Source organism: Protomyctophum parallelum (genome assembly GCF_964188405.1).
Source record: "Protomyctophum parallelum genome assembly, chromosome: 13".
NCBI classification, from domain to species: domain Eukaryota; kingdom Metazoa; phylum Chordata; class Actinopteri; order Myctophiformes; family Myctophidae; genus Protomyctophum; species Protomyctophum parallelum.
In genome coordinates this window covers 42,845,536-42,871,397 of record NC_139708.1, presented here as the reverse complement: position 1 = coordinate 42,871,397, position 25,862 = coordinate 42,845,536, and the positions used below count along the sequence as shown (strand labels likewise).

General features: G+C 45.0%; 2 protein-coding genes across 10 annotated transcripts in view; both read left to right on the top strand.

The window, feature by feature from the left end:
* The window catches only part of rhot1a (ras homolog family member T1a), a 34,747-nt gene extending 18,377 nt beyond the window's left edge, over positions 1–16,370 (top strand). Inside the window, exons 16-22 of one of the 9 annotated variants that reach the window (XR_014570118.1) lie at positions 4,040–4,123; positions 4,264–4,386; positions 5,375–5,577; positions 7,300–7,422; positions 12,754–12,903; positions 14,010–14,173; positions 15,129–15,260. Coding sequence is in view for 8 of the 9 variants with exons in the window: in XM_083779541.1 (XP_083635667.1) it covers positions 4,040–4,123; positions 4,264–4,386; positions 5,375–5,577; positions 7,300–7,422; positions 12,754–12,903; positions 15,129–15,246 (801 nt within the window). In the remaining variant the exon portion in view is untranslated. Of the gene's footprint in view, positions 1–4,039; positions 4,124–4,263; positions 4,387–5,374; positions 5,578–7,299; positions 7,423–8,244; positions 8,335–10,311; positions 12,061–12,753; positions 12,904–14,009; positions 14,174–15,128 lie in introns of those variants that run through there. The other 8 variants (XM_083779541.1, XM_083779546.1, XM_083779543.1 and 5 more) reach the window with 8 other exon arrangements.
* A 542-nt stretch (positions 16,371–16,912) lies between these two features.
* LOC310868690 (uncharacterized protein) lies at positions 16,913–25,260 on the top strand (the record flags this gene model as incomplete). The annotated part of the gene is made up of 11 exons (XM_083779146.1): positions 16,913–17,222; positions 17,494–17,571; positions 17,779–17,811; positions 18,016–18,102; positions 18,957–19,042; positions 20,441–20,754; positions 21,007–21,091; positions 21,479–21,792; positions 22,039–22,143; positions 24,562–24,636; positions 25,133–25,260. The coding sequence occupies exons 1-11, from the start codon at positions 17,160–17,162 to the stop codon at positions 25,258–25,260; spliced, it is 1,368 nt and encodes a 455-aa protein (XP_083635272.1). The 5' UTR covers positions 16,913–17,159.
* Positions 25,261–25,862: the final 602 nt, after the last annotated feature.

Genomic DNA, 25,862 nt, shown 5'->3' with positions numbered 1-25,862 from the left:
AGGTCGAGGATCGGCCGAAGCCTGCCATCCTTTTTTGGAACTAGAAAGTAAAAAGAGTAGTACCCTCTTAGTTGAGCTGCACCGGGTACACGCTCTATGGCTCCCTTTTGTAGGAGCTCTGTAATTTCCCGACTGAGGGCTTGAGACCTCAGTGGGTCGTCGACCACGGTCATTCTTACCCCATTGAATGGCGGAGGCCGACGTCTGAACTGGATCCTGTAGCCCCTGGACAGCGTCGTTAGCACCCAGGGGTCCGTGGTCAAGGCTTCCCAGCGGCTGAGATGTTGTGGGGTGAACCTGCTGGGGCCTGGGTCCGGGGGGTCATGTCCGACTCCCCCGGGCCTTAGATGGTCCGGAGAAACGCCTGTTAGAGGCCCCACGCCTAGGCGCCCTGCCTGTGGGTGCCCGAAAGGACGCCTGCTGGGGGTTCTGTTGGGGTCGGCCCTGCCGAGGGAAGGAATCCCTGCCTCCCGAGGAACGTCTAGCACCCGCTGCTGGGTAGGAAGGAGCAGAGTATCTGCCAGCCCGGGACGCAGACCTGTCAGATCCCTGACGCAGGTCTGCATACTGCTTCCTGGACTTCCTCGCCTGAACACCACGCTCCAGGGCTTCTTGAGCTGCGGGCCCAAACACCGCCCCTGGAACGACAGGCAGCTTGAGGAGCGAATCTTTACATCTGCTCGACAATGGGGCCTGGGCGAGCCATACCTGGCGACGGGCCATGGTCAGGGTGGACATCAATCTGCCAAGTTCCCTGGTCATATAGGCAAAGGTCCTGAGGGAAACGTCGCTCAGGCTCTGTGTCGGGGCATCAGCCCCCGCCGTCTGGAGAGACTGGGATAGGGCCAGGACAAGATGGGAAAGGGAGTTGCCGAGACGTGCCATACGAGCTGCTGTGTCGTAGCTCTTTGTCAGGAAATCGTCCGTGATTCTGCACTGCGCTCGTGGACAACGAGCATCAGGCCTGAGGGCCTCATCTGGGGACACTACCAGGGAGGCAACGGTCTCACCAATTGGAGGCATGTGGTCCAAACCCAATGTGGCCGCATCCCCCATGGCCAACAAGGCCCTGCAGTCCTGTGCGAAGTGGAGCTTCGACTTCGGATCCCCCCAACACGACTGGAGCTCCTTTATGAAATCTGCCGAGGGCGGCACATTGAATGACGTAGGCTGACCAGTGCCCTTAAAAAAGGCATTTTGCACTGGGGTCGTACTCTCAGGGGTGTCAAGCCCCAGCCGTGACAATGCCACCAGGATGGCCTGCTTGGTTACAGAAAGGTCGTGCCCAGGAATCTGAGCAGCATCCCCCTCCGGTCCCAGAGAGCTCGTCTCTGAGCGGTGGGGCGAGTGTGCCCCCCCGTCGTCCTCTCCCAGATCATCAAGATCTGCATCAACGCTAGTGAAGAGGGAGTCAGAGGCTGTGATGGAAATGGCATCTTCATCCCGCTCTCTGTTCTCCCTGGCATGACCATTGTGGTCATCTCTGCCCCGGTGCCGAGGCACTGAAGCCAGAGTATCGGCGGTAGGAACACCAGGCTGCAGATTGAGCAGGAGGGCCTTAATCTGTGCAAACTCAGAGGCCAACGTGTCCACCTTGTGAGCCAAGGGGTCATCTCTGGTGACAGTGGCTTCTTTAACCACCGTGGCTACTTTGGGCTTCTTTGAGCCCTTGGGCGTTGCCCCCACACCCTTGCGCTTACGGGGATCACCCACCGGGCTCAGGGTGGGCATTACTGGGCAAGCTGTGTCGTTAAAGAAGTTCTCCACTGCAGCAAGCCTCGCAGTCCTCGCCGCATAGGGCATGCTGGCACAGTTGGTACAGGCCTCCTCTGTCAGTGCCTGTCTTAGATGGGCGATGCCCAGGCAGGTCGGGCACATATCATGGCCATCTTCCAGACTCAGTAAGGCCGAGCATTCAGTACAGATGCTGTTCATGATGGCGAGCGGTGGAGCGAAATACACTCTCGATGCTTATGTTAGATGACTGTACGTGACAGTAGTCTCCCACGCTGAACCACGGCAGCAGGCAGTGGAGCGAAGAACACTCTCTTAATGCCTATATGGGCACTACACCGTAACGGCACTGAATGAGTTAAATAATTAAATAATTAAGTATTCACACCGTAGCAGCCCCTGCTGAAATATGGTGGCAGGCCGCAGAGCGTAAGGCACTCTTAAGCCTATATTAATGCAAAAATAGAACAGGGCGATTAATAAGAAATAAATCAACTCAGCCCTCTGCGTTGAATGAAAATACAACCAAAAAATAACCACAACGTAGCAGCCCTTGCTGAGATACGGTGGCAGGCTGCAGAGCGTAAAGCACTCTTAAGCCTATATTAATGCCAAAACAGAGCAGGGCGATTAATAAGAAATAAATCAAATCAGCCCTCGGCGTTGAATGAAATACAACCAAAAAATAACCACAGCGTAGCAGCCCTTGCGGAAGTACGGTGGCAGGCTGCAGAGCGTAAGGCACTCTCAAGCCTATATTAATGCAAAAGTAGAACAGGGCAATTAATAAGAAATAAATCAAATCAGCCCTCGGCGTTGAATGAGTTCAAATTCAACCAAAAAATAACCACAACGTAGCAGCCCTTGCTGAAATACGGTGGCAGGCTGCAGAGCGTAAAGCACTCTTAAGCCTATATTAATGCCAAAATAGAGCAGGGCGATTAATAAGAAATAAATCAAATCAGCCCTCGGCGTTGAATGAAATACAACCAAAAAATAACCACAGCGTAGCAGCCCTTTCGGAAGTACGGTGGCAGGCTGCAGAGCGTAAGGCACTCTCAAGCCTATATTAATGCAAAAGTAGAACAGGGCAATTAATAAGAAATAAATCAAATCAGCCCTCGGCGTTGAATGGATTAACCAAATACAACCGGTGGCACTGGCAGGCAGTGGTAAACGGCAGAGCGCAAGTTACTCTGTGCGTGTCAGGATCGTAACTTTTAAGCGGGACAGTAAACCCAATAGTATCCAGCTACAACGATAGCGGTGGAGCGCAGTACACTCTCGTTGCTCACGTTAGCAGCACAAACACAGCGCGCAGCGGCGCTGGTTCAAAACACACGTTGTCCAACAACGGTAGAAAATAAATATACTATCCAGATCCCAGCTACAACGATAGCGGTGGAGCGCAGTACACTCTCGTTGCTCACGTTAGCAGCACAAACACAGCGCGCAGCGGCGCTGGTTCAAAACACACGTTGTCAAACAACGGTAGAAAGTAATAAACATACTATCCAGATCCCAGCTACAACGATAGCGGTGGAGCGAAGTACACTCTCGTTAGCTCACGTTAGCACAACACACGTTGTCAAACAGTAGAAAGTATAGGTTACTCACGTGCGAGCTGCTTACAGAAACACTTCGTTGTTTCTACAGAACGCACGCCAGCAGCAGCGGCGGGGCGAAAGACACCCTCAATGCCAGTACAGTCTGTCACTTCAACTTACCTCCAATGACAAACTTTATCGAACGCACGGGGGGGAACCCCAGTCATGCAAAAAACAATGGAAACAAACCACGCGTCTCTGGAGGGCACAAGGCAGCTCCTAACCGTGTTGGTTTTCGAGACACAAAAGCGTAGCTGTTTCAGTTTTCAAATGACCTGCGCTTTTCGAGGCGAAAAGATGAAAGAGGATGATCCCTGTGGATTGAGCACCTATATCCATGGCTCACGCCCACAGGTGGTCACGAGTGACAGTGTTGGTATTAATATTCGACCAATGCGCGAGCGCGTGATGCATATCCAGGTGTTGAAAACACCGCCCCTCTGGCGGTCAGTAGGTATGAAATAGAACTTTGCTTCTGGAGGGTCCCTGGAACAACATATTTTCAGATGGGGGTCGGCAGCCAAATTCTGATAATTCTGGGGGTCCTTGACATTAACTATTGAGAACCACTGGTATAGAAACATGAGGTTTTTCAGAAAAAAATACATTTTAAAAATACATTTTTTACATTTCGACGTCGGTCCTAAAATGCGATAGATGTGTCAGTATAATTGACGTTGATTCTTTTCCATTCGTAGTGGCACCGGAGGATCAGAGAAGACCATAAGTCCTTCTACGCCATCAGCACCACCTATGTCTATGGTCAGGAGAAGTACCTACTGGTAAGGGCAGCCAGGGAGAGGGTATCTCTGCACTTCTAGATTACAGTTATACACCGTCATATCGTCTTGCATCATTGTGCTGTGTAGTTAATCCTCTCTCTCTCTCTCTCTGACCTCCCTTTTGGTACGCACGCTCCCAGCTCCACGAGGTGATGCCAGATTTTGACTTCCTGTCAGACTCAGATCTGGCGTGTGACGTGGTTTGCCTGGTATACGACGTCAACGACCCTCGCTCTTTCGAATACTGCGCCAAGGTGTACAAGGTGCGCGTGTGTGTGTGTGGATTAAGAATGTGGAAAAATTAACAAACGCTCGCACCATTTAAAGAATGTATTTATTTATTGCACCCTTAAAGTGCTGTGACGTTTCTGGCTACTGTACATGCATTTCAAATGTTAACCAAATGCACCCAATTTGGTTCCGTTTGCATACTCTTAAATGCACACTAAGGACTTTACTGTGTATACATATAGCATTGATCATTTAGTCAGTTGTTTAAGTATACTGTGCCTGTTTTTTATGGGAGAAAATACTTCCCCAAAAAGGGGCAATATAGAACGGACCGAAATGCTACATTTTGACCATAACACGATGCAAGGCTCTGCAACGATTAGCAAAGCGTGGAAAAAGGTACAATTGCATTGCATCCAAGCTGCATGCAGTGTTGATTTTGGCAGCAGATTTTGGTTTTAGTCTCTTGAATAGTTCTCATTTCGTTATAGTCACCTGGAATGTTTTTGTTTTGGTCTAGTTTTAGTCGACTAAATATAAGACTTTAGTCTACTAAATCTACAGTTGATTAAAGTCGACCAAAATGTGTTTTGGCGAGCCTTGATGCTGTCATAGTGACTGATTTTACACTTGCTTACACTTGAAAATACCTGGTCTATAAGCTCACAACGTGTCGCAGCGCGATGAGTTGTGAGCTTGTAGATCGGCGATTTTCAGCATGCAACCAAGTGTAAAATGACTTATACTGGATCTCTTGGCCACTAGTCCTTTCATTTCCTAACATTTTTGTCTAGTTTTTATTTGTTGACGAAATTGTCAATATTTTAGTCCCGGTTTTCGTCACCATAGCTTAGTTTCCATTTAGTTTTCGTCAGTGATGAAAGGTAGTCGACGAACATTTTTCTCCATAGTATTATTCGACGAAATCAAATGGCTGCATGACGCTGCCAAGCGAAGGTGGTGTATATACAGTATATTCGGCTTCCCTGAGTGACATCTGACGCTCCCCGTGTCTTGCAGCAATACTTCATGGACAGCAAGACGCCGTGCATGATGATCTCCGCCAAGTCGGACCTCCACGAGGTGCGCCAGCACTACCACCTCGCGCCGCTGGCCTTCTGCCACAAGCACAAGCTCCACCCGCCCCAGCCGTTCACCTGCAACACCGTGGACGCGCCCGGCAAAGACATCTACACCAAACTCACCACGATGGCCATGTACCCGTGAGTAGTACACCTTCCTGTGACCTGCCCCTCACTTAACCTTTTTTTATTATTATCGCGCTTTTCTCATCCCTTTTCTGACTGACTGGAGACACCCCCGTACTGCATGTGTGTGAATACCACTGCATCCATCATCACTGTCTGCTCCTGTGCGTGACTGTCCTGGCTGGCACACGGGGCCTTTCCATTTAGCAGTGAAGCTTTGCCCTCAGCCATTGACGCTGTACTGTACTGTACTGTACTGTACTGTACTGTACTGTACTGTACTGTACTGTACTGTACTGTACTGTACTGTACTGTACTGTACTGTACTGTACTGTACTGTACTGTACTGTACTGTACTGTACTGTACTGTACTGTACTGTACTGTACTGTACTGTACTGTACTGTACTGTACTGTACTGTACGTATGTAGTCAGGATGGGAAATACCAGGCAAAAATGCTGGTACGTTTTTGGTTGTGGTTGTGGTTTTTCAACCAAGATTCATGTTTTAGGTTGTTATTAGAGTAGAGAAAGTTGTCCTTGCTCGACTGTTCTACCCTGGTACAATTTGGAAGGTTAACAACCCGGCTTAGTCTTTTCTATCTATTAAAGAAAAGCCAGTAAAATCAGGAATCCCAGCCGTTTCTGTCTGAGTGGGGTGTACTTGTCCGACAGTCAGTCCCCAGCACAATAGAGATTGCTTTGTTATCTTTGGCCTTTTGGTTAGTTGATATATGTTATGTTGCTAAGGCGTTCGTGATGAAAGTGGGACACAGATTACATAAATACCGTAGCTCTGTTTAGTCTCACAGTAAAGCTCCCTAGTCAGTTGTGCGTGTGCATAGCTATTGACGTGGTGCTCGTCCAGTCCATTGACTTCATCCCGCTTCTGGAGAGACTTATTGACTCCTTAAGGCTTTCTCATCGGATTACAATTCAAAGTGGATTAATGCAAACGGAATTGGACACGCGTGTTAATCTTGGTTTAACAACTGCACAGATCCTATTATGTGTGATACTAAGACCATTAGATTCAACTGTGATGTGGAGCAGGAGTAACAGGTATTTGCAGCAAGGCAGGGATTCAGAGGAAATCACTTGGTCAGCTCTGTAATTTGACTCTAGCGCGACGGCTTGATTATGTGGTCCAAACAGACTATCTGGGCAGCAACCGGCATACCCTGACTTTTAGTTAATTTATAAATGGAATGTCTACAACGCAATGGTTCTACAGTCAGTTATAGACTACAGTGCATGAATAATGGCCTGAGACTTTAAGGTCTTTAGTATTAAACTGTTTTATTTACATGTTACCTTCAGTCTGGTCTCATTGACGCTCCCCCCCCCCCCCCCCCTTTGTGGCTTTCCTTTCCTATTCTCCTTAAATTGACTGTGATCGCAAAGGTGCTTTGGAGATCTTTTAATTGTTGCTTGTTGCATTTTGTTATTTACTTTGATGAAAGTAATATTCAAGGATTTACAAGCTAATGGCGGCTGTACATTATTTAGTTTTTTTACCATGTCACCATGATCCTCTTTTTCCCTGACCGGTATTTGGCTGAACATTTTGTCAACCATGGACGGTCGAGGCTTTGACCTCTTTTATGTGGGCATATGTATGTTTGGGGATGTGCGTGCATGTGTGTGTGTTTGTTTGTGTCTGTGTCTGTGTGTGTGTGTTTGTGTCTGTGTGTGTGTGTGTGTGTGTGTGTGTGTGTGTGTGTGTGTCTCTCCGCAGCCATGCCCGTCTCCGCTGCATGTGCACCTGCAACAGGTGCACCTATTGCCTGTCTCAGAGCCTCCTCAAGTCGGAACTACTGCACAGTATTAAGGCTCACCTCCGCAGGGTCGTGTTCAACAGGTCTCATTATTGCTATAGAGATATATTATATATATATATATATCGCCCTAGTGGTTTAACATAGCCTTCACCTTCCTTCTCTCTGTCTCTGTCCTTTGGAGTAGCCTCTGCTCCATGGGGTTTGGGCCACAGAGCCACCTCTCTAACATGAGCTCTCTTCTTAACACTAGTAGTTAATGATTAAAAAATGCTCCATTACTGTCCCTTAATGCTACTCGTTAAGTCTGGTTTACTTTGCATATCCACTACAAAGAATAGGAGAACTTAACGGTAATATCTATCCACTGGCTGCAGTGGTTTAGATATTATTTCATATAAAGTAAATAGTTCAACTGGTTATCGCCAGCTGTCCAATCGAAGGCGTCCAGTTAATCGCTGTTGGGTTTTATTGGTTCATTGAAAGCGTTCATAAATCATAATATATATTTTAAGTATGAGGAATTTGACCTGCATGGCCGCACCAGGTGAGGCCACGTCATCCTGATGAGCTGAGCCAGCCTGGGGGTTAGCTAGCTAGGTCAGGTTGTGATTGAGTGTCCCCTAGGCCAGGGGGGTTAGGTCAGGTTGTAGCCTGGCTCAGCCAGCGTGCTTTCTGGTGTAGAGGGGCGGGTGCCGCAGAGAAAACCGATGTCACCCAATTTCCAACAACCCCCTCCATCCCTCTGCACTGTAGTTCACTCCCAGGAAAATGTCCCGGAAAATGTGTCTTCCCCCCCCTCCCCCCCAGGCTTTAATGTTTGAGCCGATGCGAACGCAAATACAAGCCTGGGTATACCGAGGCGAGGTCAGGTTGTGATTGAGTGTCTTGGTCTCTCGCCCCAGCTCCACTCCACCCACCTCCATTCTGTCCAGCCTGACACAGGGCTGCAGCCTGACCAAACTGCGTGAGCTAGCACCTCGGCTACTGGCCAGGTGAGGGAAACGGTGTGCGGTGACGTTTGCGAGTCTGCATGAATAGTATACTCACTGCACCATGTCCTAACCACTTTCCGAACTCGCGTACCTGTTTTGCGCATGTCATTAATAGGCCCGAGAATTCGAAGCTATGTCAAATGGCCGATCTACAAGCCCACAACACAACGTGTCGCATTGTCCCAGTGGGTTGTGATCTTGTACGTCATATTTTTTTAACATTGGTTCACATAGGTGTGGGATCCGCGAACCGGATCGAACATTGAAGAACCGGAAAACTGTTCCATGATATTGGAACCGTTTTTATCACACTGTCAGTCAGAGCTGGTATGTGGACTTCACGTCTACAATTACTATACTGGTGGTTCTCAAACGTTTTAATTCCAAGGTCCACTATAACTCTGAGAGTTTACAAATGGACCTGTAAGGGTCCATTTGGAACCCCCTATAGAAATCGTTAAAGGGAACTGTTAAGGAATCGGACCATTAACCCATTTAGGCCTGAGACCGATTCTAAAAACGCCTCTAAATCTTGACTTAAGTTTTATGAAAAACTTTAAATATTGATCAATATTTAACATTTTTGAATACTGTACAGAACCCAAAAATGGGTTCCCGGCCTGAGGGGGTAAAACACCAAATGGGGTTCCCGCCCAGAATGGGTTGGGAATCGTTAAGGAATTGTACTTGTGCAGATAGCGAGGATCCTGGCTATCTATGAAATAAATTAACTGTTTTGAACAGTGAACCATGTGGAAGTGGACCTAATTCTAAGACCTGGAAAAGTAAAAAATAATTGCACAAAGACGTGTAAAAGTAGTTTGTACAGACTTTATATCTCCATACTATGGCTAATTGCTGCCATGGTAGTGTGTGTGTGTTTTGCCCATCCACTATTATAAATACATTGAATGCTATTCGAAATATCAATTCCATTGAATAGATTTATAAAACCAAGTCTAGGGATTTAGGGAACATGTGTAACCAGGGACCAAACCAAAACATGCTTTGGAAGCCATCTGGCCCTAGATTGTGGTGGGTGAGACCTGAGGTGGATATGCAAATCGTAAATCTTATCTTAACACTGCAAAACAATCTAAAGCTGCATAGTTTGCATAGCGAGTGAACGAAACGCAAAACCACTGCTCTGTAGTTTGGTTTGTGCTTTGTCACACTCCTGAAAGAAAGCTGGAGAACCTCATTGATTTCTGCATGTGTACACGTTTGGCTCTGTGATTTCCTTCTTAATCATTATAAAAAAAAAAAAATGTTTTAATTTCTTCTTGTGCATACTGCATTCGTGTCTCTTTGCTACTTGACCACCTGCATACATAATGGAAACAACGTGCATGAATGTTTGCCTATGACGTTTTCAGTCTTGAAGTTAAACTCATAAAATTTCTTCCGCCAAACCCACAAGAGAGGCGTTTTTCCTTTTGAAAAAGTCATTCAAATGTCTTGGAGATGCCTCCGTAATGTTCCAAGAGCCACTGAGCTTCTATTATACATTTTAATTGCAGTCAATTGTTGCAGCCTTTGTTAACCCATTAAGATCCGAGGCCGATTCTATAAATGCCTTCTACATTTGTAGGCTAGTTCTCACCCTTTCAAGAATTAGACCCCAAAAAAAAGGTAGATGTTAGTTTTCAGGGGGAAAAAATATATATATATATTTATATGCAATTTTGTCTGAAATCTTAGCTACTGTATATTATAGCTAAAATCTACAATTATACACTTTCCCGTTTTTAGTGGGTTAATCGTCTTCTCTTGTGAGTTTATTCTCTGCAATGCCCTAACTGATTTGTCTGGTGTTTACATGAAATGCTAAATCAAAACGTTGATGTTGATTTATTACTGTACCCACCAATCACCCTTTTAATTCCATGCTGTTTTTCTATGTTGTACCGTTTTCCTGTTCTTGTGTCGTCCCCCCCCCCCCCCCCCCCCCTCCCTCCCTCCCTCCCATCTCTGTAGGTGTTCACACATGCATGTTTGGTTGCCTCTCTTCCTCTTCTTCCTGCATGTGTCCACCCAGTGCTGATGCAGTTTGTTCGTCAGCATATATACCATTCTGCATGCCTCATACAGTATTCTTTCTAACTGGCTTTCAGTACTACTATAGCCACAACCTAGGGCTTGCCTTGGCGTGATGTCGCCATCTGTTGGTGGTAGGGGTTAGGTGCCAGTCCCTTGCAGACTGGAGAGTAGTAGTAGTGTTTATACAAGGGGTAGAGGGGTGGTGGCGTGATCCTTTTGGTGTTGATGAATGGCTTACTTTGAAGTTACGTCGTGCGTGAACTGGTTTTTTTCTTGGATTTGGCCTGCTACATTCACCGGTGATATTGTGGCCTGCAATGGCTTGGTTAGGACAAAACGTAAACAAAGTAAAAACTTCTGAGTGGGTATTCAGGGGCCCAGGCATGCCCAGTTATCGCTGTGTCCTGGTGATGTCTGGAGATGTACCGATACCATTCTCTTCTTCCCGATACAAGCAACTTGCGTAGTATCGGTCAATACTGAGTACCGATCCGATACCAGGGGTCCTCGGACCATCCGGTCCTTGAGGGGGTCATACACTCTCAGGCTTATGGGGGTCCTTTCAATTAAAAAGGTTTGGGAAACCACTGACATTCTAGGAATAAATATGGATCCATTAAACTGCAGCTACAAGTAATAATGCAAATATTACAGTAAGACTAAAATGGTAGTGCAGTAACATCAACTAAAGCATTCAAAATACAAAATAATTGATTGCTGTAAATGACGTATCCTCGTGATAAATTACATGGTATCGGAACTAGACTGGCATGACTCACTGATTTTCAGGCAGATTCGGCAGCTTTTCCGATACTGGCTTTGGTATCGGAGCAACTCTAGTGATGTCTCCTTTAACCTGCGGCCGTGGGAGTTGACCATTAATAGCATGATCATGACAATAAACTATCCATTTCTGGCGTACGGCTTAATTTATACTTTGTGAAAACGACCACGTCATAAAAATATAAAAAGCAAACGTTTTGATGCACTTTTTCAGTTGAAAGTGAATGTATTTGTCATTGGGTGTGGTCATTTAATGAAGTATATTACGGTCATATATATACACACCACATTGACAGCAGTAATGGGTTTGGCTGGCCCAGAATTAGGTTCCGCATTGTTGCCTGTTGGCACGGGTTGGGGTCAGGCAACGTAGAGCCAGCATTTGAACCCATGTTGTAATTATGTAGGTCTCCCTACCCAGATCTACATTATGACAACATGGGTTCCAATGCGGCTGATGACTCGCGATTCACCTTCTGCATTTATCTTCCACCTCCCTGCATGTTAAATCTATTATTATTCAGCTCCACCAACTAAGTTCTTTCAAGAGAGATTTGTTTGTTACAGTAAAACATTCCAGTGCCGTTACTGTACACAGCATGTCATGGTTCTTCTGAGGAACCATGACATGTTTTACTTGGAATAACTAAAGAAACCTTGAATACAAAGAACAGGAAGCGCTGCCGTGGTCTGTGTGCTTATAAAAACTGTAAACGGGTGCTCGTTGGCGAGGGCTCGATAATGGCTAAATAAGAGATCCCAAGGCACTCTGTTGCAGTCGACAGCCGAAACGTGTCGGACGTTTTTTTTAACCCATTTAGGCCTGACCTTGAAAAAAGCTCGTAGCGCGCCACTCGGTGGCGCGCGATGAGCTTGTAGATCTGCCATTTTTCAATAGCTAAAGCATAACGTAATGCTAACACCAAAAGGGGTTCCCGCCCAAAATGGTGAGGCTTTTTATACTCTACTGCAACAGAGTGCCTTGGATCTTCTTCTGTTTTGCAACTAAAGAAACCTTGTTGGAAAGTGTCAAATTAACTTTTTACTTGACCACGGCTAACTGTCGTCTTGATATTGATTGTCTCTGCCCACGAACCCTGATCTAAGAGAACATTCATTTTCCCCATCAGCATAGAACCATACGTTAGGTTTAATAGTCCAGACCACTCGTAGCTTGTATACATAATCTTTAAATATTCAGGATCAATTTGTAGTACTATTAAAACATACAAATTAGGGATGGTGGGTCATGCATTTGTAAAAACTAAACAAAACAAACCCTGCAACCATCATGCATTTGATTAGATAACCATGTACTAGGAACAGCCCTCCGATGTGGCTTCCAAGCGGCGTGTAAATGAGGTGTGTGTATTAGCCTGGCTGACGCAGTGTGTGTGTTTTTTTTCTTTCTTCGAATGCCGTTTTTATTTGACCAGGTTTGATTTGGGCTCATGGTTTGTGTTGTCAGGTGAGGTGTTTGGGTGGAGGTTGAAGTTGCCTACTGTATTTGTGTGTGTGTGTGTGTGTGTGTACTGTGTGTATGTGTTCTGTCCGTGCCTGTTGTGGGTGTGTGTGTGTGTGCGGATGTACTGTAAGGCTACGGGGCTGGGTGGAGGGTGTGGGGTCCTACCTGCTGGCTGAGGAGGATGATCTCGGCCTGAGTCATCAGGTTACAGCCATCTCCCACGTAGAGGAATCCATCTACATGGAGGCCTCTGCTAAACCACCCCAGCCTCCTCCACACAGGTAAAGACAGAGCGCAGACCTAAGGGCAGAGGACCCGCTCGCCCGTGTGGGAGGGTTGTGTACGCCAGTATGTGTGTGGAACGTGTGTGTGTGTGTGTGTGTGTGTGTACACTATGTTGGTGACTGTAACATGGCGACTAGCACAGATTAATTTAATTGCTAATACAAATTATACAACCATACATAGGACCATGCAGAAATCTTAAATCTGAGTGCCATATCGTACACGGACATTGACATTTTTGCGTGAATTGCTTTATTCTTTTAAGATGCGTGTTTAATTTTTTTTTAAATCCTGATAAAACTCCCCGTTTCTCACCGAAGATTGATTAACACAAATCACAGTGTGTGTGGGGGTGGGGGTGGGGGTGTGCGCACTGGGCACATGTTTTGTTTTGTAAAGATCCTTTGGTAATTTGGGGCATTTCATGTTAGTTATGGATAGATCAGTGTAAAGATACTGGAGACCAAGCGCAGAGAGAGGGAGAGAGACCTGCGTGACTTGACAAGACGGAGGTCAGATTAAAATGGTCTGTTCACATTCGTGGTTTTAAAATGGCTAAATAAACAGTTAATGTTGTTGTGAAGGTAGGACGTGCGTATATCTCTGTGACTTCCCTTGCTGACTGCGTACTGAGGTCTCTGTCTGTAGTAGGCTACACACTGGCACTGGTCATGAGGACGTCCCACCTTATTAACCCATTCTGACCTGAGATCAGATTCTAACGCACAGAAGAATGGTGGTTCTTTAACACATTTTGACCTCAGATCAGATTCTAAAAATGTATTCTAAAATGACAGTTTTCAAAAATAGCAGACCTACGAGTGGCGCGCTATGAGCTTGTAGATCTGCTATTTTTCAATAGCTAAATGTGTGTGAGACTGAGTGACTGTGCTGATAGAGACCGATTCAGAAACGGGTCTCATTGTCGCAGGCAACGTATTTCCTGTAGGGCAGGCGGAGACGACATACACAGTCGGCTCTACTACTACATTGAATGGGAAAGTGACTGATGTTAGTCTGCTCAAACGTTACTCTTTTACCTGCTTTTTTACTCAAACGTTACTCTTTTACCTGCTTTTTTACTAACACTAACTTTACAAAGATGCCCAGAACATCGGGATGAACCTGTGTAGTTTATGGCTGCTCCAACAGTGGTGGCAGCGTTCAACTTTGGAGAGAAACGGAATGTCAAGAAATACAACGTGGTGGCTGAGACCAAGAGTAATGGTTGAGACGAAGCAGTGAAAGGACTCATGAAAGATAAATGTCAGTCTTAACTAATACCCAATCTTTCTGTTGTATGAATACAAGGCTGCTGTACTTTATACCTCATACTAAGATGTATCATAGTATGCACAGCTATAGTTAGTTAGTTGTCAAACATGGCGCTGAAAACCCTATTTTAACATATTCCCAGAGGTTGAAAAATGTAATTACTAATTATTGTCTAATGGCACGTCGAAGGATAAGCCAGCTGACATGAAATGAGAGGAAATGTTTCAGAGCGGAGGTGGGTGTTACACGACTATTCCTTAGCAAAGGTCTGAATTGTTTCCTCTGTTTTGTTTTAGCCACATCTGTGTGTATTAGCTATGTTTCGGCCTCTTTGCCTCTGTCTCTGCGTCCCACAGGCAACATCACTCCTCTGTTCACCCTGCTGCTGCTTCGCTGTATTTCACCCTGCTTCCCAAGCCAAGCCAAATGACAAGAGAAAAGCCTGTTTTTGCCGAGCATGTGTGATGGAAACAAATGTAGTAGTTTGTATACTGGATAAGGTCTTGATGTAGGGCCATGGGTTCCCAAGTCTTTCCATGGCAAGAACCGCAAAATATATCGTTGCTGTCGGGCAGAAACCTCCTATCCATATTTTTTTTAATGTTTCATTAACACCATACTACAGCGTCAAACAAAAGTATGAAAAGTAGCAGATCTACAAGCCCTATCTATAAGTATTTCCCCCATGACGGAGCCAATATATAAATGCCGGAAACTCCCTGGCAGCTCCCACTTTGAAAACCTTTGATTTATGGGAAATGGACTCTGCTAGGAGCACTTTCTTTTCTTTTCTTTTTTCAGGAGGTTTCCATTATGTGACGGAAATTAACTTTTTGTTTTGTCATTTGGCAACTGGTCCCAATTTTGATTTAAAACTGAATGTATTCAAATGTTTATGTCCCTTTTAATTTCTTTCTCCCTCTCTCTCCCTTTCACTCTCTCACAGGCACATGGCCCAAGCGGACGTGAAGAACTCGACGTTCTGGCTCCGAGCGAGCGTGGGCGCCACCGTGTGTGCCGTGCTGGGCTTCGCCATGTACAGAGCGCTGCTCAAGCAGCGATGAAACGAAACGGCCCACTCAGAAAAACGCATGAGACAAATTCTTCCTCCTCCCCCCTCGTTACCCTGAAAGACTAAAAAAGACAACCCAACCAACCAATCCCCGTGGCCTCAGGCACACCTCATCCCCCCCCCCCCCCCCCCCCCCCCAATAAATAAATAAATAATGACAACATGCAAGAAGACGGAAACCATAGATTTAATTTTTTATATACATTTGAAACTGAAGAACAACGTTTATTATTTGTAAGCCAAGTTATGTTCTCCCTCTTTTGTTGATTGGGGCATGTGAGAGGTTCTTTGGCAATATCAAGTAAGAAAACGTTCAAAAAATGTTAACTGCAGGCATTCTGGGTTCTGCTGGTCTCGTCTAGTCCAGGTCAGACATTAGCAGTCGGTGGTTGTGTATTAACAGATGATTGTACATCCAGACGTTTGTTTTTCCTCCCCCCCTCCCCTCCCTCAGGTCAGTATTATTATTATTATTATTATTTAGATGGTTGTGTAGAATAGATCAGAGGCAGAAGAGGGCAGCAAACACACCGGTAACAGTGAAAAAGGGACTGCAGTTGTATATTCCTCCTGTGTTTTTAGGACGGCGTCTCCCAGCTACAAGATAGCTGAAGGTTAGTTTGCCACGGTGAATGACCCGCAGCTCTTTACACTGCACACACAGCAACACAGCAAAGCCATTTTTTTAACAGCATAAAGTTCATGGGTGTTGTTGTGCACATTTCCTTTCTTTTGAGATTAATTTATTAACCTGTTATTATTTTGTGTCAATGTAATATTTTGTTTTGAGTGTTCTCCATTCCCCCCCCCCCCCTTTTTTTTTTTGCTCTGCACTGCGTGACACACACTCGGTCATGCACTTTTTGTATTTAGTATTCACAGTCTACTTCATGACTATCTGCCTCTTGTTTTTATTTTTCTGGTTTTCAAATAGAGCCTTACCTGTCATATTCTATTTTTATGAAATCGTAGACACTACGGAGCTAGAGAGATGATGCTGTTATTAACAACAACAGGCCATTCAAACACACCTGTCCCACCTTAAAAAGAGAACTATGGAAATGTTTATTCTCATTGACTTTTCCAGCATTTACAATAAAGAACTGTGTGATCGCGTCTGACCTCATGTCCGTTTTATTGAGCTATGAAATGTGGCACGTGAGGTTTGGTGAGAGATTCTCGTCCGCCGGCGCTGTGTCTCCTGGTGGGGAACGACTGCTGACTAGTGGGAATCGGCGAGGTGTCGTACTACCTCAAACTTGGCTGTGGTTAACTTGGCACTGGCGGAAAGTACACATTTGAGGCATCTTTACTGGAGTATTTCCAAATTTCAATGCTTTTACTTCTACTCCACTACATCTCGGAGGAAAATATTGTACTCTTACTCCACTATTATTTGAGAACTAGTTATTAGTTATTGTAGATTTTGTTTAACCCATTTAGGCCTGACCTCAATTTCTTTTCTTTTTTTTCTGAAATAAATATTTTCATGATTTTTCAGCAGACCTACAAGCTCGTGGGCTTGTAGATATGCTATTTTTCAATAGCTAAATTATAACAATGTTTAAAACATCAAAAGGGGTTCCTGCACAGAATGGGTTAATACAAAAAAAGAGAGAAAACATCAACCACTTAAGCTTTATTCATACTTTGGATATTTGAAAATAGCTAATCTACAAGCTCGCAGCATGTCGCCATCCGTCTCATTGTGAGCTTGGAAATCTGCTACTTTCTTGTGAAATGGAACATTCTGCATGAATAGGCTACTTTCACTTGTGGTACCAACAGACCTTTTCATGTTCGTTGACGTCCGAATAGAGAAGTAAAGAGGTGAATGTCACTGTGTGAGGAGGAAGTTAGACCAGCAACACAGTTACACACAACTATAAGCTGCAGCAAGCCACCATGTCGATTGACAGGAATAGATTACTGTTCGAGGGCTTCTTAAAAAAGCAAAAAGATACTATGGTAAGATGGAATTTAAAAATATATATTTGTTGTTTAGAAATGTTTGACCTACCTATTGATCAGTAATATCTACCAGTATCATTCATCAAATTATTACCTATCATACCTATTGATCAACACCTACTGTACCTACGGTACCTACCTACCTATATCATATATCTGTGATCTAATGACTACTTTTCATGTCTTTTGAAAAAGTTTGATACTGGTTTATCAAAACAATTACAGTATATCGATCTATCTAGTATCTACCATACCGTCTTCTCTCTAGAAAATGCGGTGGTCGACGTATTGGTTCAGACTCCAAAATACAACATTGTTTTTCTACAACAACAAAGGTGGCAGTGACGTAAGTAATACATCTGCTGTAATGGAACCAATGTATACATGTTATAAAAGTCAATATTATTTATACATTGAAGCTAGCCTATCAGCGTCACCATAGGGAAAAACACTCTTTTAAGGTGTTATGTTGGTGGTGTGCTCCTGTACATATTCAGTATGTATTCATCTCTATGTATTCATTTTAATTCATTTTGATCCCATCACTCCACAGTTACATCTGAGGGGCCTGTACTACATCTACACTGTGAGTCCACCATGATATATTATAAATAATCCATTAATTCGACTGTGTTTAGATATTTTGGACAGTACGTGACTTGTGCTTAGTGATGTGTTAATAATAGTTGTGCTTATAGTTATGTGTTGTTAATACCGGTAGTTGTGTTTAGTGATGTGTTGATGCAGCACCAGGTGCATTAATTGTGTTGAATTCTGTGTCACTTGGCAGGTTCAGTCGGTGAGAGAGCTGCCGAGGGACGACAGCAAGGGCTTTGTGTTTGAAATCACCATGACCAATGGGAAGAGAAAGGTGCTGGTGAGTCATTTCTGCTATTTGAATGAATACCAGAACGCTCGCCCCAAAACACACTCGCCCCAGGGCAAATCCGTCGACCTATTCCTAAACGTAACCTCAGTAAACGGTGTCAAAATCTAACCTTATTCCTAAAAGTAACCTAAGTAAAATGGTGCCAATTAAAACCTAACTTTATTCATAATCTTAACCTCAGTGAAACTATGCCTAACCCTAAACTTATGTCTTGGGGCGAACCCAGGCTTTTATTTTGGTTTGCATTCGGCTCAAAACATCTTATCCTCACAAACCATAAGGCATGCACCCACTTTATGCTGGGTGTCATAGGGGTGTAGGTCAATGCTTCTGCATTTGATATCCGACTGGGGATATGTTTTATCCATGCTTCGGGTCAGACTGAATTAAATGCGTGCATATACTAGTTTTCATACAAAATAATTACACAAACATAGTGTTCAGGAGGTCTGGTTTCAGGGTAAGGGAGGGACTATGAGGGCCTTCTATGTCCTCATAGTCCATTAATCCAAGTCTTAGTTGACCAAGACTTCAATTTGTATGCTTTTTTCCCCATGCAGATTGCACATCTTTTATTCTGCAAGTCTTTCAGTAACTTTCAATAGCCGTTGTCAAATAAACATTAGAATGTTCTCAATCTCACCAACCCGGAAAGGCTGGTCTCTGAATGATTATTATAACACTATTTTACAGATTTGTTCATTAAATCAACCAATAATCGATCAGTCCCTAATATGAAGGCTTAATCACATTCTGACAATGTTGTGTTGTAAGTGACTCATACAATGACCCTGTGCATGCGTGTGTGTGTGTGTGTGTGTGTGTGTGTGTGTGTGTCACAGGCTGCAGAGACAGCTGCTTTGAGAAAGGAATGGATCGGGCAGCTATGGCAAGCCATGCACCTCACTAACCCCGAGGGCAGCACACGGTAAGATGATAAGACCAGTCTCGCTGGGCAGACATCTCTGGTTAAGTCATAATCGGACACCCTGTGGCGGGTCCTGGCCTTGAACTATAGTTGCAACGTGCAACCGCTAGTTGCAAGACATTGCAGCATTGCAATCTGGACTGGCCAGGTGCCTTTGGGGAAATGGTTGCAACTAGTTGCGTTTGCAAATCATTGGAGTGGACTGGCCTTTACACAATCGTTTCCACTGTAAATAACCTAAAGATTTAATACCAGGCATTTCAATCTTAGAATTTTAAGTTTAGAATTTACTGTGTGTAATGCAGTGTAATGAAAAAAAGAAAACGTTTAACCCCATGCATGCCAAAACACGTTTCAAAATGTAGCCTAAACTTGTACATGGACACTTCAAACTGATGGTTCCCTCCTATTGACCCTCTCGTTTTGAAAAATGGTGGGCATAGCTCAATCCAATACACTATTTATAGAGCACATTAAAAAAAAACAATGTTGAACCAAAGTGCTGTACACTCTGTAACCTCTCTCTCTCTGTCTCTCATTAGCAGGCAACAGTGAAGCACTATCTCTTTCTCTCTGTTTCTGGCACAACAGCGCCACTTTTGCCCCTACTGCTACTCATAGTCACACACATAGGTTTAGGACATTGCTGTTCCTTGGAGAGGGTGCACCACTCGAAAAATATATATACTAAAATACCAAGTGCAAAACAACAGTACACAATAAACAGGGCAACATACATGCATAATGCCTAGTGGAAAGAGCAACTCCTGTGGACTATGTGGACGCTTCCACATAGTCCACTATGTGGACGCTTCAACGTAAAATGACCTAGATCAGACTGCTATGTTCTCTATTACTGGCAGTGACAACATACTTTAGTGACTACTACACATTGCACAAGATGTACTTCTGTTTTCAAGATGTTAGACAAAGGTTTCCTCCCCTCGTCTTACATCATTAGTGTCCTAAACAAACATTAAAGTCCATAGACTTGGCTGGCAAACGATTTACGTTATAAGTGCTCTTAAATGGCTACCATAGGATGTACTGTAATCGCTAGCACCCCTATAAAAATAACTCACTATCCCAAACCAGTAAATTATATTATTTTCATATACAGGTGCTGTAGGCTATTGACCCGTCTCGTTTTCTGGTAGTGTTATAATACAAGACAGCACACATAAAGCTACCACTGGTGAAATGCTATCACATATTTTCTAACTCTAGATATATATACCTGGTCAAAGATAACTATGAGCATTATTCCCCTCAGATCAACCCTACCGGCTCACAGACTATATGTTCCATTCTAAATCTATAAACTTACAGTGAATTTGATGTTACTTTGCTTCACAGGAAGTACAGCAATTACATACTTTTCCACATTTTATCACATAGAAACACTGGTTCTTCTGACAGCCTGGATGTTTGTCACCAAAGTGAGAGGGTGCACTCCAGCATTCCCGTCAGCTCAGCCTGTGACGATGACACCGCCCTGGCTGTTCGGCCCTTCTCGGTCCCCGCATGTCCTACCCAGCACCTCCACCAGAACACTAGCGCCTTCTCTTCCATGTCCTTCTTCTCGGAGAAGCCGGACAGTGAAGATCTTGCCATGGATGACACAGTGCTGGTCCGCCGTCATGAGTCTCATGGCGTTCGCGTTTCATGTCTAATTGAAGAAGAGCCCATCTATCAAAACACATTATCAGTCTGTAAGTCCTCACAGGGATAAGGTTTTGAGTGTGTGTTTTGAATGCTTTATTAGTTAGAAATGTAAACGGCACAAGGTACAGTCAGATATTTTAGGCTAAAAGAATGACACAAAAAGGTCCTGTAATCGAGGGGCGTATTCCTTGGACGATTTAAACATTATATAAATTAATTGACACAAACAATTCCAATAGATGTCGTGCAAAGTGTGTAAAACTTAAACAACCAGGAAGTGCTAAAGGTTGTGTTTTCAGGTGATGGACACGCCGACGAACATGAGACCAGTGGCTTCAAGAATGAGGAGGAGACACAGGAAGACTTGGCTGGCAAACGATTTACGTAATAAGTGCTCTTAAATGGCTACCATAGGATGTACTGTAATCGCTAGCACCCCTATAAAAATAACTCACTATCCCAAACCAGTAAATTATATTATTTTCATATACAGGTGCTGTAGGCTATTGACCCGTCTCGTTTTCTGGTAGTGTTATAATACAAGACAGCACACATAAAGCTACCACTGGTGAAATGCTATCACATATTTTCTAACTCTAGATATATATACCTGGTCAAAGATAACTATGAGCATTATTCCCCTCAGACCAACCCTACCGGCTCACAGACTATATGTTCCATTCTAAATCTATAAACTTACAGTGAATTTGATGTTACTTTGCTTCACAGGAAGTACAGCAATTACATACTTTTCCACATTTTATCACATAGAAACACTGGTTCTTCTGACAGCCTGGATGTTTGTCACCAAAGTGAGAGGGTGCACTCCAGCATTCCCGTCAGCTCAGCCTGTGACGATGACACCGCCATGGCTGTTCGGCCCTTCTCGGTCCCCGCATGTCCTACCCAGCACCTCCACCAGAACACTATCACCTTCTCTTCCATGTCCTTCTTCTCGGAGAAGCCGGACAGTGAAGATCTTGCCATGGATGACACAGTGCTGGTCCGCCGTCATGAGTCTCATGGCGTTCGCGTTTCATGTCTAATTGAAGAAGAGCCCATCTATCAAAACACATTATCAGTCTGTAAGTCCTCACAGGGATAAGGTTTTGAGTGTGTGTTTTGAATGCTTTATTAGTTAGAAATGTAAACGGCACAAGGTACAGTCAGATATTTTAGGCTAAAAGAATGACACAAAAAGGTAATCGAGGGGCGTATTCCTTGGACGATTTAAACATTATATAAATTAATTGACACAAACAATTCCAATAGATGTCGTGCAAAGTGTGTAAAACTTAAACAACCAGGAAGTGCTAAAGGTTGTGTTTCAGGTGATGGACACGCCGACGAACATGAGACCAGTGGCTTCAAGAATGAGGAGGAGACACAGGAAGAGGTGGAAGAGGCAGACTATGACATTTTACCACCTCCAAAGGGTGAGTACAGACTATAGTCTGTGTAGACTGCTTAACCCCCTGTAGAAAACATGGCAATCTATGTGACATGTTGATTAGAGATGTGTAAATGTGTCCAAAATGAAAATCGATTTGTATAATTCAATATTAACGGGGGGGGGGGGGGGGGGGGGGCGTTTCATTTTTTTTATTTTTTTTATGAACCCTACAAATAAAATAAATCTTCCCCCCAAGGGGTACCTAAGTCAAAAAAGTTTGGGAACCCCTGATGTAGTTGATTAACAATAATTGTAACTCTTGAGAGTTAATAAGGGTTCATTTGGTTACTAACTCCATCTTTTAAATGAGGGCCACTGGTGGTCCCTGGACCACTGTTGATCCAATTGATCACCATAGCAACCCCAGCCTAGGCCTGATTAGGTAAATTCCCAACACCTGCTAAATCCTCCAAACCTGTATCTTGATTGGAATCAATTTCCACTCAGTCATGCAGCTACACAGACACATCCCAGGCACACTTTGGTAGGCCTATAACCCTGTTCTGTTTGGATGACAATATTGCCTTTCCAACAGATTTTCATTTAAAAAGAAAAGAAAAAAGAAAAAAAACGATTATCGATTATTAATTTTCATAATCGATTTCGGGTCCTATCAACGATAATCGATTAATCGGACCCATACCTAATGTTGATGCCATGGTAGACAGTGTTGGGCAAGTTACTTTGAAAGCGTAGCTTGTAAAGCTACAAGTAGCTCACCATGGCAGTAGCTTGATCAAGCTACATAGCTACCACCGGAGAGATGTAGCTTGTAAAGCTACAGCTACATGGAAAAAGTAGCTCAAAGTAGCTCAGCTACTTTTTATTTTTCAGCGTTAAATTGAGAATGTACATGCGGGAGACCCCTCCTCCCCTCTGGGAGACCCCTCCTCCCCTCTGGGAGACCCCTCCCACCCTGCTCCCCTCGGGGAGACCCCTCCTCCCCCTGCTCCCCTCTGGGAGACCCCTCCTCCCACCCTGCTCCCCTCTGGGAGACCCCTCCTCACCCTGCTCCCCTCTGGGAGACCCCTCCTCACCCTGCTCCCCTCTGGGAGACCCCCCCACCCTGCTCCCCTCTGGGAGACCCCTCCTCCCCCTGCTCCCCTCTGGGAGACCCCCCCACCCTGCTCCCCTCTGGGAGACCCCCCCACCCTGCTCCCCTCTGTGAGACCCCCCCACCCTGCTCCCCTCTGGGAGACCCCTCCTCCCCCTGCTCCCCTCTGGGAGACCCCCCCACCCTGCTCCCCTCTGGGAGACCCCCCCACCCTGCTCCCCTCTGGGAGACCCCCCCACCCTGCTCCCCTCTGGGAGACCCCTCCTCACCCTGCTCCCCTCTGGGAGACCCCCCCACCCTGCTCCCCTCTGGGAGACCCCCCCACCCTGCTCCCCTCTGGGAGACCCCCCCACCCTGCTCCCCTCTGGGAGACCCCCCCACCCTGCTCCCCTCTGGGAGACCCCTCCTCCCCCTGCTCCCCTCTGGGAGACCCCTCCTCATCCTGCTCCCCTCTGGGAGACCCCCCCACCCTGCTCCCCTCTGGGAGACCCCTCCTCCCCTCTGGGAGACCCCTGCTCCCCTCTGGGAGACCCCTCCTCCCCCTGCTCCCCTCTGGGAGGGGTCTCCTCCCCCTGCTCCCCTCTGGGAGACCCCTCCTCCCCCTGCTCCCCTCTGGGAGACCCCTCCTCCCCCTGCTCCCCTCTGGGAGACCCCTCCTCCCCCTGCTCCCCTCTGGGAGACCCCTCCTCCCCTCTAGGAGACCCCTGCTCCCCTCTGGGAGACCCCTCCTCCCCTCTAGGAGACCCCTGCTCCCCCCTGGGAGACCCCTCCCACCCTGTGATACCAGGGCCAATCAGAGGCCAATTAGAGGCAGCTGTCAAGTGCTGATATGCCCTCAAAGCAATCAGAAAAAGGAACAGTCCTTGATTTTTCAAAGGGGGTTCTAGTACAAGAATTAACACAGCAACCAATGGTCAAAATTTATATATTTCTTTCATGTTATTGCCCAAAATTGTAGCTTGTAACTTCAGTAGCTAAGCTACAAAAAATGACCCAAAAGGTAGCTGAGCTACTTGACGAGGTACACAAATATGAATGTAGCTAAAATACCACAAGCTACAGCAAAATGTAGCTCAGCTACGTAGCTCAGCTACATGTAGCTTAATACTCCCCAACACTGATGGTAGATGCAACGTGTTGCAAGCTTATTGTAGATCTGCTATTTTCGTTGTTGAGAAAATAACTAAAACATTTATGTTTTACAATTCAAAAGGTTGAAAGGGGTGTCCACACCGACCCTCCTCGGGCAGTGCTGGGATTCATAATTTAACGTCAATTAAATATCATTGCATTTCTAACGTGTAATATAAACAGACAAGATAATTATGACTATTGCGTCCTCTTTAGTGATGCGTCAAATGAATGGTTCATCAGAGGAGGACTTGTCTCAGGGCGAGGAGCTGTATGATGTTCCTGACACAGGTGAGATTATCTTCTACACATAGGCTACATGATAGCTATAGATATGTAGCCTACTGTAGCCTGCGAGGTTATTAGTTCTTGAGACGTTGCACTCGTGCACATTACTATGTGGGTGTTATGCAAGACGGGTTATACTTATACAAGCTCACCTAAATCTGCGTTCCTTCTGCGTATGTGTCCCTGGTTTGTTGTTATGCGGCTGTTATTGTATATCTATCTCCCTACTATTAAATAGTAGGGAGATAATACTCTGAAATATTATATATATAAATATAATATCATATCCACACTTGGTTCATTCTATTTGTGAGTTATCTGACTGAACTAAATTCAGTATTTATAAAACCCACAGACAGACTTAACCACTTTCTTTTTAAAAATATTCAAATGTAGCAAAAATGGCAATGTGCGAGCTTACAAATCGCCACGGTGTGAAAACCGCTGCCCGACAGCAACGGTATTCTCAAAGTAGGAGTGTTTGCCGTGATCATTTCAGAAGACCAAGAGACGACGGAGAACATCTACGACGTCCCAAGCACTCTTTGGAGGACAACGTCAGACGGTAAGTCTGCCTTCATCATGTCACTGTCACTTCACTGGATGTCTTGTTCGCGTCTCAAATGATGGCACAGAGCAGGGGTTCTCGAACGTCACAGACCCCTAAATTAGGTTGTGGTTGACAGTTGATTCTGTCATAGGGACAGGTGGAATAGTTAACTGTACTAATTGCATTCAAGTGAATTGAATTACTCCTCATCTGACTGGGGACCCCCTAAAGAACCCTGAAAAGCACTGTTTTTTTGCGGGGCCATGTCTCTTACTTACTCCACTCTGGCACAAATGATCATAGATCCTTATCTTAATAAGAATGAATGTCAGTGGTGAAACGACTGGCCAATTGCTCTTGTCTGTTTAACTATACAGTTTAGTTCCTATGGCAAACAGTGAAAATAGTGAATATGGATCCGCAATTTTCAATTATATACAGATAATGACATGCCCAAAATAGGAACAGTTTGAAAAGCCCCTCTTAAGCTGTGTTTCTGCGTTAAAATGTAATGATTTGTCTTCAAAAATCAATGCTATTGAACACCCTTTACGTATGTGTTGGTTCCAGACTCTCTCTCTCTCTCTCTCTCTCTCTCTCTCTCTCTCTCTCTCATATATTCCATTTGTTTGTGGTTGCAGAGGGGGTTCTGGAGGAGGGTGGGAGCCTGCTGGAGGAG